Source organism: Myotis yumanensis, unplaced genomic scaffold (genome assembly GCF_028538775.1).
Source record: "Myotis yumanensis isolate MYYU_CA2020_CCGP unplaced genomic scaffold, mMyoYum1.0.hap1 SCAF_14, whole genome shotgun sequence".
NCBI lineage: Eukaryota > Metazoa > Chordata > Mammalia > Chiroptera > Vespertilionidae > Myotis > Myotis yumanensis.
This window is the reverse complement of record NW_027223765.1, coordinates 35,726,075-35,739,754: the sequence shown is the minus strand read 5'-3', so window position 1 is coordinate 35,739,754 and position 13,680 is coordinate 35,726,075. Positions and strand designations below refer to the sequence as shown.

At 51.1% G+C, this 13,680-nt stretch overlaps 2 protein-coding genes across 17 annotated transcripts in view; both read right to left on the bottom strand.

Moving 5' to 3' along the window:
- SEC13 (SEC13 homolog, nuclear pore and COPII coat complex component) overlaps positions 1–1,710 on the bottom strand; it is a 30,964-nt gene extending 29,254 nt beyond the window's left edge. The window contains exon 1 of one of the 3 annotated variants that reach the window (XM_070433645.1): positions 1,632–1,710. In XM_070433645.1, coding sequence (XP_070289746.1) covers positions 1,632–1,634 — 3 coding nt within the window. In that variant the 5' untranslated portion in view covers positions 1,635–1,710. Of the gene's footprint in view, positions 1–519; positions 555–1,204; positions 1,223–1,631 lie in introns of those variants that run through there. The other 2 variants (XM_070433646.1, XM_070433647.1) reach the window with 2 other exon arrangements.
- Positions 1,711–4,096: 2,386 nt separating this feature from the next.
- ATP2B2 (ATPase plasma membrane Ca2+ transporting 2) overlaps positions 4,097–13,680 on the bottom strand; it is a 369,370-nt gene continuing 359,786 nt past the window's right edge. For 8 of the 14 annotated variants that reach the window (XM_070433633.1, XM_070433632.1, XM_070433635.1 and 5 more), the window contains one exon: positions 4,097–9,071. In XM_070433633.1, coding sequence (XP_070289734.1) covers positions 8,760–9,071 — 312 coding nt within the window. In that variant the 3' untranslated portion in view covers positions 4,097–8,759. Of the gene's footprint in view, positions 9,072–12,083; positions 12,142–13,680 lie in introns of all 14 variants that reach the window. The other 6 variants (XM_070433639.1, XM_070433642.1, XM_070433643.1 and 3 more) reach the window with 4 other exon arrangements.

The following is a 13,680-nucleotide window of genomic DNA, read 5'->3' as shown; positions in this document are numbered from 1 at the left end:
TCCACCTGCGAACTCCCAGCCCAGAAGCATCCCAATCCATTAGGCTGCCTACCTAGGACATAAAGCAGTTGTTACCCTGAATTCCCTAAATTAATGGCTGAGGGCTAAGTAAAGCCAGGAAGGAAGTTTGCTAGTAGCTTCACATCAGGTCACCAAAGGACCTTAGAGATAACCAGCACTTATTTGTTAATCCTCATCAGAGGGTATTTTTTTCTATGGATGTTTTAGAGAGAGTGGAAGGGAACGGGTAGAGAGAGGGCGGGAGAGGGAGGGAGAGGGAGAGGAGGGAGAGAGAAGAGGAGGGGGGGAGAGAGTGAGAGAGTGAGAGAGGGAGGGAGGGAGGGGGAGGAGAGAGAAAGGAGGGAGAGAGAAGAGGTGGGGGGAGAGAGGGAGAGAGGGGTCAGGGGATAGGGGTAGAGGGAGAGAGAGAGAGGGAAAGGGAGGGAGAGAGAGAGAGAGAGAGAGAGAGAGAGAGAGACTGCCTCCCGCACGCACCCCAACTGGGGTGGAGGATCCCACCTGCAACCCTGGTACCTGGCCTTGACCGGGATCGAACCCACAACCCTTTGGTGTGCGAGCTGACGACACTGGCCAGGGCTAACCAGCATCTATTTTAACGACTCTCACCACCAGCCAGGACTGGAGAACCAAGTGCTCTGGAGCAGCGGCCGCCCGCCCGGGGTTCCCGAGGTCCAAACTGGCGAGCACTGCTGTGGGGGCCGGAAGTGTCCTGGCCGTTGTAAGTAGAAAGCGGCAGCTCTCAAAACACACCCGCTCTTCAGAATCAGTGCGTGCGTGAAACATCCAATGAGAAAGAACTGACCGTCGGAGCACAGGGGTTGCTAATTCTCAGAGGAAGAATCAGAGGCTCGGACGAGCGATGTAAACCGAGCCGCCGCGCCGAGCAAACATTCAACCCAAAGTCCTGGCACCTGGGCTCCCCAGGTTTCCTAAAACCTCCCGGCACACGCGTGTTCCTGGGAGCACTGGTTTCCCGACCCCCACTCGGTGCCAGGCTCAGGTCAATGCTTTCTTCCATCAGTTCCCATCCAGTCACTCACTCAGCGAGGAAACGTGGAGAGAACCTACACCGTGGGCCCCACAGACTTGAAACGCCGAGGCCCTGCCCTCAGACACCTTGCCCACCCTGACACGTTTCTTCCAGTGCCCATTACCCCTGGGGGCCCGGCCCTGTCCCACACACACCGCTGAGGAAGGTGAAGAGGGTTGGGACCTCGGCTCCGCCACCTCCCGCTCGGAGAGGCGTCCTCCCCGTCAAGCGTCGGTAACAGCGCCTACTTTATGGTAAGGGCTGTGAGAAGGCTGAGACTGCGAACAATGCTTGGCATTTACTAATGGTACAGCGGTTCCTACAGTGTCCCTGGTTTTGCTTTCCATTGTTGGGGAAAGAGAAGGGAAGGAAGGAGCGAAAGGCGCGGCCGGCAGAGTTCCGGAGGTTCCGGGCCTCTCCCAGCGAAAGGTGCCGAGAGGCAGGGCCGGGGCCCCCCAACCTCTACGCGGTGGAAGGGAGCTGAACGGCCGGGGCCTGGAGCTTGAACCTCAGCGCGGTCGGCGGGGGACGGTCAGACCAGGCGGGGACCCCGCTCGGCGTTCCGGGCCGCAACACTCACCATGGCTGCAGCGGCGGTGGCTCCCGGCCTCGGACGTGGCAGCTCCCGGCGGCGCCTCCGACACCTCACTTCCGGCGCCGGGTTGGCCGGCCGGGCTGTAGCGCAGGAGCCTCCGGGTAGCAACGCGCTCTGCTCGCACAAAGGTTCCGGGCTGCAGCGCCGCGCCCTCCTCTGGGCCCTCCTCTCTCCGTGAGGGGCGCGCGGGACCCACAGTGGGCCTCTCGTTTCCAAGGCTTTAGGTACTGAAGCTAGCCGGTCTTCTCTCCTGGCCAACCCTGCCCGCCCCCCGCTCCTCCCTTTCGCCCCCCCCCCCCCCCCCCAGATCTTTACGTGATAGAAAGGACTCCTAACTACAGCTTCACCTGTTTACCTGGGATTCTGGGTGCGACGGGCCTTATGATGAACACTGAAGGATGATCAGTTTTGGGGGGAGTGGGTAGACTGGTCCTAGTGCTTCCTTGTTGTTAGTCCCTTCTCAGGACCCAAGGCTGGGACCAGGGGCCGAGAAGGCTGGGGGAATGCCCCCTACTAGAGGCTGAGCCCTCTGCCCTGCCTTTTCCAAGCCATGGGATCCCTAAACTGCCTCTTCGCACAGTTCTGGGACCTGGGGAGTCTGGCCCATCAGGTAGATTTCCCCAGGCAAAGAGGACTCTCAGCCAAGCTTCAGCAGCTAGAGCTCAGGATCCACCCCCCAGTGTTCCCAATCCGGAGGTCCCTGGCTTCCCACAAGCACAGTGAGAACGCTGCACTCTGGATAGAGCCTGGGGCTCCCCTCAGGTCTGGCAGCCCTGGGCCCCTCTTGACAAGGAGTGTAGTGACTTGGGTGGAGCCTGGGCTCCCCTTGGGTAAGTCACAGTTCCTCAGTTCCCTCTTCTATAAAGGAGAGTGGGGGGGGGGGGGTGGTGGGGAGGCGAGGAGACCCTAGCTGGAGATGGTCACTACTGGAGGGAAGATGTTAAGTCTCAGAAAGTGTGATAGATCCAGACCATTAAGGAGCTTTGGAGAAGCAGAGGGGAGTGGGTCTTACAAAATCCAGGGCTGGGCCTCTGGGCAGCAACCCACCTTCTCACCTCCACCCCAGCTTTCAAGACTCCTTATTTCCCTCTAATGAAGACATATTGCAGGGGTGTGAGGGGGTAGTGCTTAGAGTGGAGCAGGGAATAAAGGGGGCAGGGCTCTTGGGTTTTCTGTTTTTCAAAGGATAGGCCCTCCCTGGCCTTGGATCTGTATTTGCATCACTGACCATCTGGGTGATAAAGTCATCTCCTTGCCTGGCCTACGTGGCTCAGTGCTTGAGCATCGACCTATGAATCAGGAGGTCATGGTTTGATTCCCAGTCAGGATATATACTTGAGTTGCAGGCTTGATCCCCAGTAGGGGGTGTGCAGGAGGCAGCCAGTCAATGTTTCTCATCATTCATGTTTCTATCTCTCTCTCCCTTTCACTTCCTCTCTGAAATCAATAGAAATATATTTAAAAAATAAAGTCATATCCTTCTCTCTGAGCCTCACTTTTCTTGAGTGGGAAATGGGAACAATGGCATATTAGGTATAATACAAATATAGGGGCATAGTTGTTATTAGAAGAATTCCTTGGTGTGGGCGTTGAAGTTGGAGAGATTGGGGATTTGGGACAAGCAATGTAACTATCTTACTCATTAAGGTATTTGCTGGTGGGACTGAACGGCATTATAACAGAGAGGTTTTGAGTGCCAATTCTGGCATAAAAACTGCTCTATATCAGTACTCTATCTCCTAATTACTTGGTGGGCACACCCTCTACTTCTCTGAGCTGCTGTTTCCTCTTCTGTTAAGTGGGTATTACAATAATACCTCCTCTGAAAGTTGATGTTGGGATTAAATGGATCCTGGATGTGAAACTGTTTGGAAGTTGGATGGGCCTATGGTGCTTGATCTGGGGATCAATTCTCCCTGAAAAGAGGTGGGATTTAGTGCGTGTGTGTGATGTGTGCATGTGCAACCCTCAACCTTTGGACCAATATTGGGGATTAGGGTGCCAGGCCCCCTTCTGTTAACCTCCCCAGTAGGGTATGCCACCTACATCTTTTGTCCATATCTCCAATCACCTTGCTCTGGTTAATATCAGACCCCAAACCAGGCCATTCTGAGCTTTCCCAATTTGTGCCCCTACCTCCCAGAGTCTCTGCTCCCTGAATCTCTTCCTCCTCCTCTTCCTTCCTTTGGCCTCTTCACCCCAAGTCTTGCTGTCTGAGACTGTTAGCTGTGGAAGGTTAATGACTCATGGCAGGCTAAACTTGTATCCCTCAAATGGTAGATGTTGGGTAGGTGTGACTTGCTGGAAGGAGAGAGACCACCCACTGAGCTGTACACCCTGGGGCAAAGTGCCTTCCCCTCCCAGGGACTCAGTTTCGCCCTGAGTTCCGATCCACGAGGGTGGGGACCCAGTTGTCCTTTGGAAAAAGGCCTTGTGATGTGTACGGTGTCTGTGTTTCCACGTGTGCATTTATTGTTATTGCTCAGTATAGTGTTGAAAAGGCAGACAAATCCCATTAATTACAAAAAGCACAAGCCAGAGATACAGAGAAATAAAGAGTGTACAATAAGAGCACAGTCACTTCCCAGCCCCGATTGTCCCAGAACCCCCCCCAGAGCCTGGGCAGCTTGTGGAAGCTGGAGGCGGCACCATTTCCTCGCTACTCTGTTATAAAATATGTGCACACAAGAGTTAGCAAAGTGTGGCGACCCCCGAGAGGAAAGGTTCGGAGGGGAAGCACCACAGGCATTACAAAACAGACTTAGGGGGCTGAGAAGGGCAGCCTCAGATATCTTATTTTCAGCAGAAGGGTGATGGCTGATACCCAGGGCCTAGGATCCCCCTCTCCCCACTTGGGCAAATAGGATCTCTACATCAAAACCAGGAGAGCTTGGTTTGGAAGTTGGGAAGGACCTAGGGATTTCTGCTATTGTCTGATTTAGGTCTTGGCTCTGGAAGACCCAAAAGCCTTCAAGAAATGCATACCCCCCCCCCCCCCCCGCCTGGATCTTCTAATGGTGGGGTCTTGGACACTATGGAGAGAGTTTTGGATGGGAGGCATGTCACAGTGAGCCCAGTTGACAGCCTCCTGTAAGTAGAACAACAACAGTAGGGGGAGTCAGGGTGGTGAGAAGGTCCAGACAAGAAATTGCTGCATCCCAAAGGACGTATCACACAACCACTGGAAACTTTGAATAAAGAGCAAAAGAGCAGTTCAGGAAAGGGAGGCAGGAATAAACATTTCTCCAGGAGGAGAATTAGACAACCAAGTAGGTGACTTTGGGTCCCAAACTGGGATTGGGGGGGGGGGGGGGGTTGTTGGTGGCCTCTCCTAATGACACCCTGGCCTAGGGAGCAAGTGGGAGTATGAAATGAATGTTGGGCTTCCCTCAAGATTCAGGATGCCCCTTCTGTTTCTCCTCACAGGGCACTCCATTTAGGGACCCCGAGTGGACAGTACTTACAATGGCAGGAAGATGTTTACACACAGAATGACAGGGCCCAGTATTTGAGGTGGGTGGAGGACTTGCAAAATTTTAGTTTACTGGGAAGAACAGATGTGAGAGAATAATCAGGAAATTTTGTTAAGAGTGAAGAGTACTTATCCTACCACATGATAAAACATTATAACATATCCTACCATATAATAACACATTATATAAAGCGACAATAATTAAAGTTATGTGGCTGGTGCCAGATGAGACACCCAGAAAGGGAATAGAAGGTAAATTCCAGAAATAGACCCACATCTATCTCTGCTATCAGCAGATAGCAGTATGATAAAGGTGACATTTCAACATGGTTGGGGAAAAGAGGGGCTGTTCACTGACTGGGATACCCAGGATAAGACAGGTCCAGAGTCCTGGCATCATTGCAGTCACTGCCATTGGTCTGGTCTCAGAAGTAGCACAACCTCCCTCTTGCCAACTCTATGCTCTGGTTGGGACAAGGGGCCCAGGGGCCATGGTGAAGGGGCCAGTCAAGGCTGCTTCTGAGTCAGGGAAAGGGCTGCCCAAATTGCGGGAAGGAAACCCCTCGGTTTCCGCCCTGCCCGCCTTTGGAGGCGGGGGACTCTATAGCCCCAGGGGTCATTGGATGGGCCCTCTGCTCCTCCCTCAGCTGTGGGGAGAGACAACTTGGTGAGCTTAGACCTAGAACTGAGTCTCCTCCTGGAGCCCTTGTCCGGAGGACAGAAAGGAAGCTAAGTGGACGGTGCAGTTATAGAAAGAAGTATTAGTTACAGGATATATATTTACTATATTCTGTTTGATGTTTTTTTTTTGCCTTTTTTTTTTTTTAAACCACAGACATTTCAGAACCACAGTGCGGGAGTAAGAAGAGTCAGCAATTGAAAGCATTGCATAGTATTAAATGAACAGAGACGGTGAGTTCTTTATTTACAATTATTGTCTAGATAAAAAAATTCATAAAAACAGATGAATGGTCATAAATTATTTACCCCCTAATGGGGTGAACTGCCAAACGTACCCCATGCTGCTAGATATAGGACACAGAGTGCAAGCTTTATGTACTACAGTGAGTTTTGACAAACCCAATCATTTCCTGTGTGTGTGGATGTGTGTGCAAGCGTCAGAGGGAGGGTGTGTGCATGTGTGCGTGTGCGTGAGCATCCATCATTCCTGACAAGAAAAGACCAACCCTAAAGCAGGGCATTCTCGGTAGCTCCCGTGTGGCTCCCTGTTCCCCAGCTATGATCCACTCAGAAACCCCTCCTGTTTGCCTTTCGTCCCGGCCCCAAATAAATAGGGAGCATGGTGTGCAAGGGCAGCTTTCCCAGGGCCGTGGAATGAGGTCAGGGGCACAGGATTGGAACCAAGAAGGGAGGAGATGGAAAACCTTGAGAAAGGAAACTACAAAATCCCCACGTTCCAAGGCTGCCCAACATTCTCCATGTGCAGGTCTTTCCTCTCTCGGTAGGCAGGAGAGCAGTGGGCTGGCTTTTGGTGGTGTTGGTATTGGAATCCAGTAAGCCTATCTGAGGGCTGGTCACCCCTTTGGGGATGCAATTTCCTCTGCTGGGTACGTTCAGAGATATTCCTTCTCGACATTCAGGCGATGCTCGTGCGCGAAGAAGGTCCTCCTTCCAGGAAGATTTTGCCAGGTGGGATGGGCTGACGCGGGGTCCCAAACCCTCAGGTTTCTCCAGATGTGGGCCCTCCCAGCTGACTATGGCTCTTTTCCCGAGTGGCTCTCATCTTGTGCGTGGAAGAATTCTCTGGGCCTGGAGAAGGGAAGGGGCCGGGGTGATGCAGAGCAACTGTGGGAAGGGTCCTTATGAGGAATGAATTTCACAAGCGAGGCGGGACGTGTTTGGTTTTCCTTGAAGCATGGGACGTCATCGATCATGGTATTCAAAATGTCTTTTGCACTGTACAAGTTTATGGAAAAAGATCGTATGCTGAAAAGTCTCAAAGCAAACTTTGTATTAAATACAAAAGTTCTTTTATGAAAAAAGCTGATACCCACAAAGTGCTTAGCAGTTAGGAGGCTGACATACAATTAATTGAGCTCTTATTACGTGGGGTTACTAGTGCTGTAATTGTCTTGAGGGAAAAATCACCTCCCCTTCTCACCTGTGATACTGTAGGGTTTCAGAATGGCTTTCTGTCGGGAAAGCGACTTGCTGTTAAAAGGCTACAGTATATATTGCGACTATAGGAAGACAGTTTGGTTTAAAAATCACACTGAATACATCTCAATATACACATCATAAGGTTTGTTCGGATCTAAATAGTGCAGAGAAAAAGGCTATTCTTCTTCAAAAATAAAAATAAAAGCAGCAAGCCATAATGATCCTCATCCAATACACCAACAGCTTAAATGCTGCAATTAATAAGGGAATAAACCTCTAAATTACTAACTAAAAAAAAAAATCAACACAATAGCATTTATAATATTGCAACACTACCTCAATCTCTAAACAGACAGTGCCAAAGAGAACCCCTTTGCGAAATGCTCTTTGTAAACCCAAGCGAGTTTCATTGAGAGAAAAGTCTTCAACAAAATGCTTTGCTCCTGTCATCCTTGGGCTGTGATGACCCTTAGCGCTCCAAGCCCACGAAGCCTTCTCTCTCCTCTCCCTTTGTCTACGGAGCATGGTGTTAAAGCCCTCAGGATGGACACTTGGTAACTTTTGGCTTCTGCCTGAGCCTCCTGTGGTAGTGACATTATTGAACGGAAATAGCAGGCAAAAATCAGAGCATGGCTATCGTAAAACATCAAGGATGCAATCCAGGGAAGTGTCTGTTGAGCTGAGCTGTTTTTATAGCATCTCAGCCACCAGTGTTCTTAAACCATACAAATAGCCAAAGACATTATCTACAGGTTTGTAAACAAATTACATTCTTCTTTTAGAACATAAATAAGTTAAAATAGAGCAATTTAAGCAGAAACAAGGCAACATGCCGGCAAAGAAACTTTATATATCCATGTATATATATTTATATATATATATATATCTACCTATCTATATGGACGTATACAGTCTTGAGTAAGTATACGTTGATATAGATATAAATAAATGGATATAACCTTGTGAGTGTCTATGAAGTTCTTCGGTTCCATTGGTGCAAATCTACTAGGCGAGTTAAGCTCTGCAATGTCAAAAAGTTGTTAAATTAACCTATACAACTGAGACCATGCTTTGCAAGCATTTCAAAAATTCACAGACCAGTGGATTGGATAAATAGTCTCAGAAAATAGTCTGTTTGCAGTTCCCGCCTAAGAAAACAAACAAAAACCCTCCCCAGCCCCCCAAAACCAAACAAGCGGAGGACTGGAAGTGTACAGTACATTCATGCAGGGGACATGGCGGCTGGGCGGGCGCATGGCTGGTCCATGTGTGGGCAGGAGCCAGGAAGGGCTTGTTCTGGGAAAATCGCTCACTCCCTTAAGCCCAGGAGGAGACCCTGCCCCTTGCCTCAAAGTGAGAAAGAGTTCAAACAGCATCACAGCCAGAAAGAGGGTCTGTTGGGTGGAAACGTTGGTTTTCTCGCCAGTATTTGGTTTCCTGTTGTTGCTCGTTGCTGCTTGAGTGAGTTGGGTGTCTGGATGGGTGGGTGCCCGGGAGGTGGGTGGCGATGGGGTCCTCAGCTAAAGCGACGTCTCCAGGCTGTGGATGGGGCTCCCTGGACTTGAAGAGGTAGCTGATTTGCTTGTGTCGGTCGTCAGGTTGATCCCGCTGTCGATGGCGCTGTTGTTCTTGTTGAGCGATGACGGCGGGCTCGAGTTCTGCTTGAGCGCGGCATCTTCTTCCAGGTCGGTGTCATCGATGAGGGGGATGTGGGGCTGTGAATCTTCGATCCGGAATTCAGGATGAGCCATGAAATTATGGATGGAGGTTCGAGACTCAGGCTTTTCTAGACCTTCATAGAGAGAGCTACGGAACGCCTTCACGACGCGGATCTGCAAGGGAAGTGTAGGGGTGAGAAGCAGTGCCCTGGTGTGTGTGTGTGTGTGTGTGTGTGTGTGTGTGCGCTCTGGGGGGCTTGGAGGAGGGGCAGGTGGGAGAGGGGTTAGGGCATAGAAAGTGGGTGGAATCCATAGTCTCGGAGTGTTATGAGCATGGACAGGAGAGGGAAGATTGGAAGAGGGGCTCAGGTTATATGCATCCATGAGGTTTTTAGCATTGCTTTGGTTTTGGTCAAAAAGACAATATTAGGATAGGAGAAATCAAGCCCCATCAAAGAGATGATGGGAAACTGGTCAGAGGAAGCATGGTCCACTCTGGCAGGCACCCAGACCTAGGGAGAGACTGAGCCTTGTTAACTTTAAAGCAGGTTCGACCATGCAGAAGGGTGACGGGGCCAGGTGGGAACAGAATAGGAAGGAGGAGAAGCTATTTTTTAAAAAAGTAATCTTAAAAAAAACCCCACACGCAGTTAAGAAACCATACCACATGGAACAGATAACATGTCACAAACAGAAAAGGAACAGAAAGGAGAGACAGATGGATAAACTGGGATGAGAGAAGTCACACGAGGGCCAAACAGAGAACAGGAACGTCAAAACAAAGGCAGCAAAGCAAACCAAAGCCAACCCAGGGCTTTCTGGGGTGCAGAGCAGAGGCAGCCAGAAAGCACGAAGGAGCCGGCGGATGGGCGACATTCGGGAGGGGAGCATGCCACGGTGGGGGTCAGGAACCACACGGCACACGCAGACAGACACACGCTACACTTGGAAGCCTGGACAATGTGAACGGAGGTCGTTTGTACCCAACGTTTCTTTCCTTCATGCATTTGGGAGGTAAACACTCGAGTATTGACTCAAAGCCCTGGCCAGCCATTGTAGTTGGCTTTGGGGTCCCTTATTTCCTGGGGTATTTGATTTTTTTTATTTGTGCTTTGAAAACACAAAACCAAAAAATGAGGCCAGAATCAGATGGTCAATCCCGCCCTAGGTGGGGCTCTAAGGGAGTGTGGAACTGAACTCAAAATAGCAAGTTCTTTTGTTTTCTGTGTCTCAGTTGGAACCTGTGGTTCTCTGAAGAGTGGAAGGAGGTGGGGCCTTGCATCTGCCGGGCTAGTGGGAAGAGCACTGGACCTGGAGTCTGAGTCCTAGCTCTGCCATCTCTGGTGCTTGACAGTGGGTGAGCCATCCTCCCTCCCTGGCCATCCTCTGTCATCGCAGGGTGCAGAGAACAGGACCCTCACTTAGAAGAGGGGTCCCTCCTCTGGACACCTAGGAGGGGGAGCCATGATTGTTAGCTCAAGGAACTGAGGGGACTTGGGACAAAGTTCTTCCCTCTCTTTTCCCAGCCCGCCTCACAGTAGAGCAGCAGCAAGGGGAGTGCAGTGGGGGCAGCAGCAGTGCCTCCAAGGAGCAGAGCCTCAGCCGAAGTGGCTGTGGTCCTGAGGGCACCCTGCATAGCCTTCCCTGCAGAGCAGCAGCTGCTCCCACACCACACCAAAGGCCTGTCGGGGGCAGAGGACAGGACGAGTAAACCCAGGGCCAGCTCGGTGGTGGGGCAAGGTGGGGAAAGCCTGTCCATGGAAATGAGTTCTCTTGATGACTGTGGCTGATGGTTTCAAGTGTCACAGCTCAGGATTTATTTTGCTATTTCATAGGGGAGTCTTTCTAAAGCACATCATATTCTCCTCTGCCGTTTAATTTAGGGTACACAGAGAAGAAGTGGACTTTGCCGAGAATCTTTTGGTCTTGTGTAAGATCCTACAGTGTTTTTTCTTAAAAGTTCTAGAAATGAAAGAAGAAGAAAGAAACAAAATAAGAAAAGAAAAAAAAAAAGTTCTTTGCCTGGCCGGCGTGGCTTAGTGGTTGAGTGTCAACCTATGAACCAGGAGGTCACGGTTCAATTCCCGGTCAGGGCACATGTCCAGGTTGTGGGCTGGATTCCCAGTGTGGGGTGTGCAGGAGGCAGCCAACCAATGATTTGCTCTCATTATTGATGTTTCGATCTCTCTCCCCCTCTCCTTTCCTCTCTGAAATCAATAAAAGTATATATTTTTAAAAAGTTCTTCTTTGATGTCAGCCATCACTCACTAGTTCTGATTTTTCCTTGTCTTCTCAAAAGCATCTCTGTCGATCCGGATATGTTCCATGTGCTGTTGGCTGGGGACTCCAGGGAACCCTGTCCACTGCTTTAAATAGGAGGCCTCAGGTGCCGAGTGAGAGCCAGCCAGACGTGGTGCATTAGTGCTGGCGCTCTGTGATGGCTATTTGGCTGCCCTGAGATTTCTTTCTCCCTGGACTCCATATTTGTGGCTCTGTAGAGATTATTAATATTCTGATGTCCTGATTAGTGGGCCATTACACCCTTGATTAAGTGCAAACAACAAAAAAGGTATGGCAGGCCTCAGTTTTCTGATCTGTAAAATGGGAATACTAATTATCATAGTAGCTGCCCAGCCTAGTGCCCAGAATGTTCTGAGGCTCTGAACTGTGATAAGATTCCAGCCGGAGCGCCTGGTGGAGGAGGAGGGATGGTTGCAGGACCCTGTCATGTGACTGACAACGCAGAGGGGACAACACACAATGAGATGCAGGCCCCTCGCCCTCCCCCTGGCATGGAGACAACAAAAAGAATGAACTGCTCTGGACAAGACTGTGGGGACAAGACTTTTTGGGACACCCCGCCACGGCCATCTCAAGTCTCCACTTCGGTTCTCTCCGCGGCTGAAATGGAAAAAAATATGGGAAGAAAAAAAAGCTCTTCCATCTCCCCTTCCTGCCTACCCTGAAGATGGGGTTTTGTGGCATGAGCCGCATGGGGCGTGGGGGGAGAGGAGAGGTTTCAGGCATTTTGGTTTCATCAGCACAAAGGGAGCAGGAGGGCTCTGAGGAAATGCAGAGGCCCTGGTCTGGGATGGTTCGACATACTCGAATGTTTACCCGGCTTCAAGGAAGCCAAGAGTCTGGGACTGATTCACATTCATTTCAGGCTCAAGGTTAAAGACTCACAACCTCTTTTAATTTCACTCTCTCTTGCTGAACTCTGTGTCCAGGGTTCTCTAGCCCTCTAGGGAAACAAACACATGGAATATTCAGAAAGCAGAGAGGTCTAGGGTCCCCCCGTCCCAGAAGCAAGCCATTTTTCTCATCAACCCAAGACTGCACTAAACTAGTTACCAACATGCTAATGCGAGGTCCAGCTTCCTTTCCTTTCCTACATCCCTCCCCCTAAGAGATGCACATTCCTTGCCCTCACAGTCCTCAGAACCCGGAGTCTGGCAGGGGAGGGGGGGAGGCTGCGGGGGGGGGGGGTGGGGGGGGGAGGTGGGGGGGTGGGGGGGGAGTGGGAGCAGGAGAGGCCCTGTCTAGCAGGCGCAGCGTCCAGAGAGAGTGGCTGGTTGGGGTAGGCGTCTGAGGTTCGTGGCCTGGCTGGTTTGAAGAAGCAGGACTTTCACTGATGAACACGGAGCCTGCTACAAACGTGCTGCGTACAAAGGTGGCTCGAGATGGGTTAGGGATTTGAGGGGAATGAGGCAGAGGGGTCATGGAACTTGGCCTTGGATGGAAGACCTGGATGCTGGTTTGTCCTTGATCACCAGTGGGAAGGCACCCTTCTCCCGTCCCTGCCAGGCTGGGGAGGGCCAAGCAGAGAAACAACTCCCCTGGACTCTGGACCCTGAGGATTCGCTCTTTTTGCTGGATGAGGCTGTGGGTGTGGGTACCGGTTCCAGAAAGGAAATCCAACCTCTGTGGGCTCAGGTCTGTGGGCTTGTCTGGGAAGTGCTATGGGGTGGTAGGAGAAAGGAGGGACTTTGCACTCAGACCTCTTGCCACTCATTTGCTATGTGATCTTGGGCAAGTCGGTCCACTTCTCTGAGCCTCAGTGTCTTTTTCAGGTAAATGGATGTATTGACAGATCCTCCCTCCTCCTATTTCAGTTGGAGGCATATGTGAAGTGAAGGATGTAGGCAACTGCTTGGGAAGATGTTGAGTGAGGCTCAAGGATAAGTCAGGAGGGTGTGTTATTAAGTTTCTGGGGGTAAAAGCAAACTCGCTTGTGAGTAAGTCAGGAGAAGAAAGCAAGCGAGTAGGCCAGAGTTCCTTCCTGAACATTCCAGATGCCAGTCGGATGGGACTGTCCTGGCACCACATGCATTTGTCTGCCTGGGGCCCTCCATCTCACAGTGGTGCTGGGGGAGGGATGTGTGTCATGGGGGGAGCAGGTTCCTCACCCCGATGTCATGAGTCAGAAGTCAGTCCAAGTCTAGAGTGCCCTGCCCCTGGCCTGTGTAGCCAACTCTTGATAACCCAGGGCACAGTGGTTTGGCTCCTGTCAGAGGACACAGACCCCAGCGTTTTCCATGCAGCATACACCCTCGGAATGTATGGCCACCCTCCGCTGCTGGAGAACCCCCAGGAAGAAGACCCTGCTGAGAGGAGGCGGGAAGCAGCCACTGATTCATCTCACCCAATCCTACTCCTGGCCACCTGCTGCACCCCTCCCCATGGGAAGAAAGCCTTTGGCTTCTGAAGGGACCTTGCCTGGTGTCTAGGGGGCCCTCAGAGACCTTGGAGACCAAAGGATGTGACATTGTTATAGAAACTA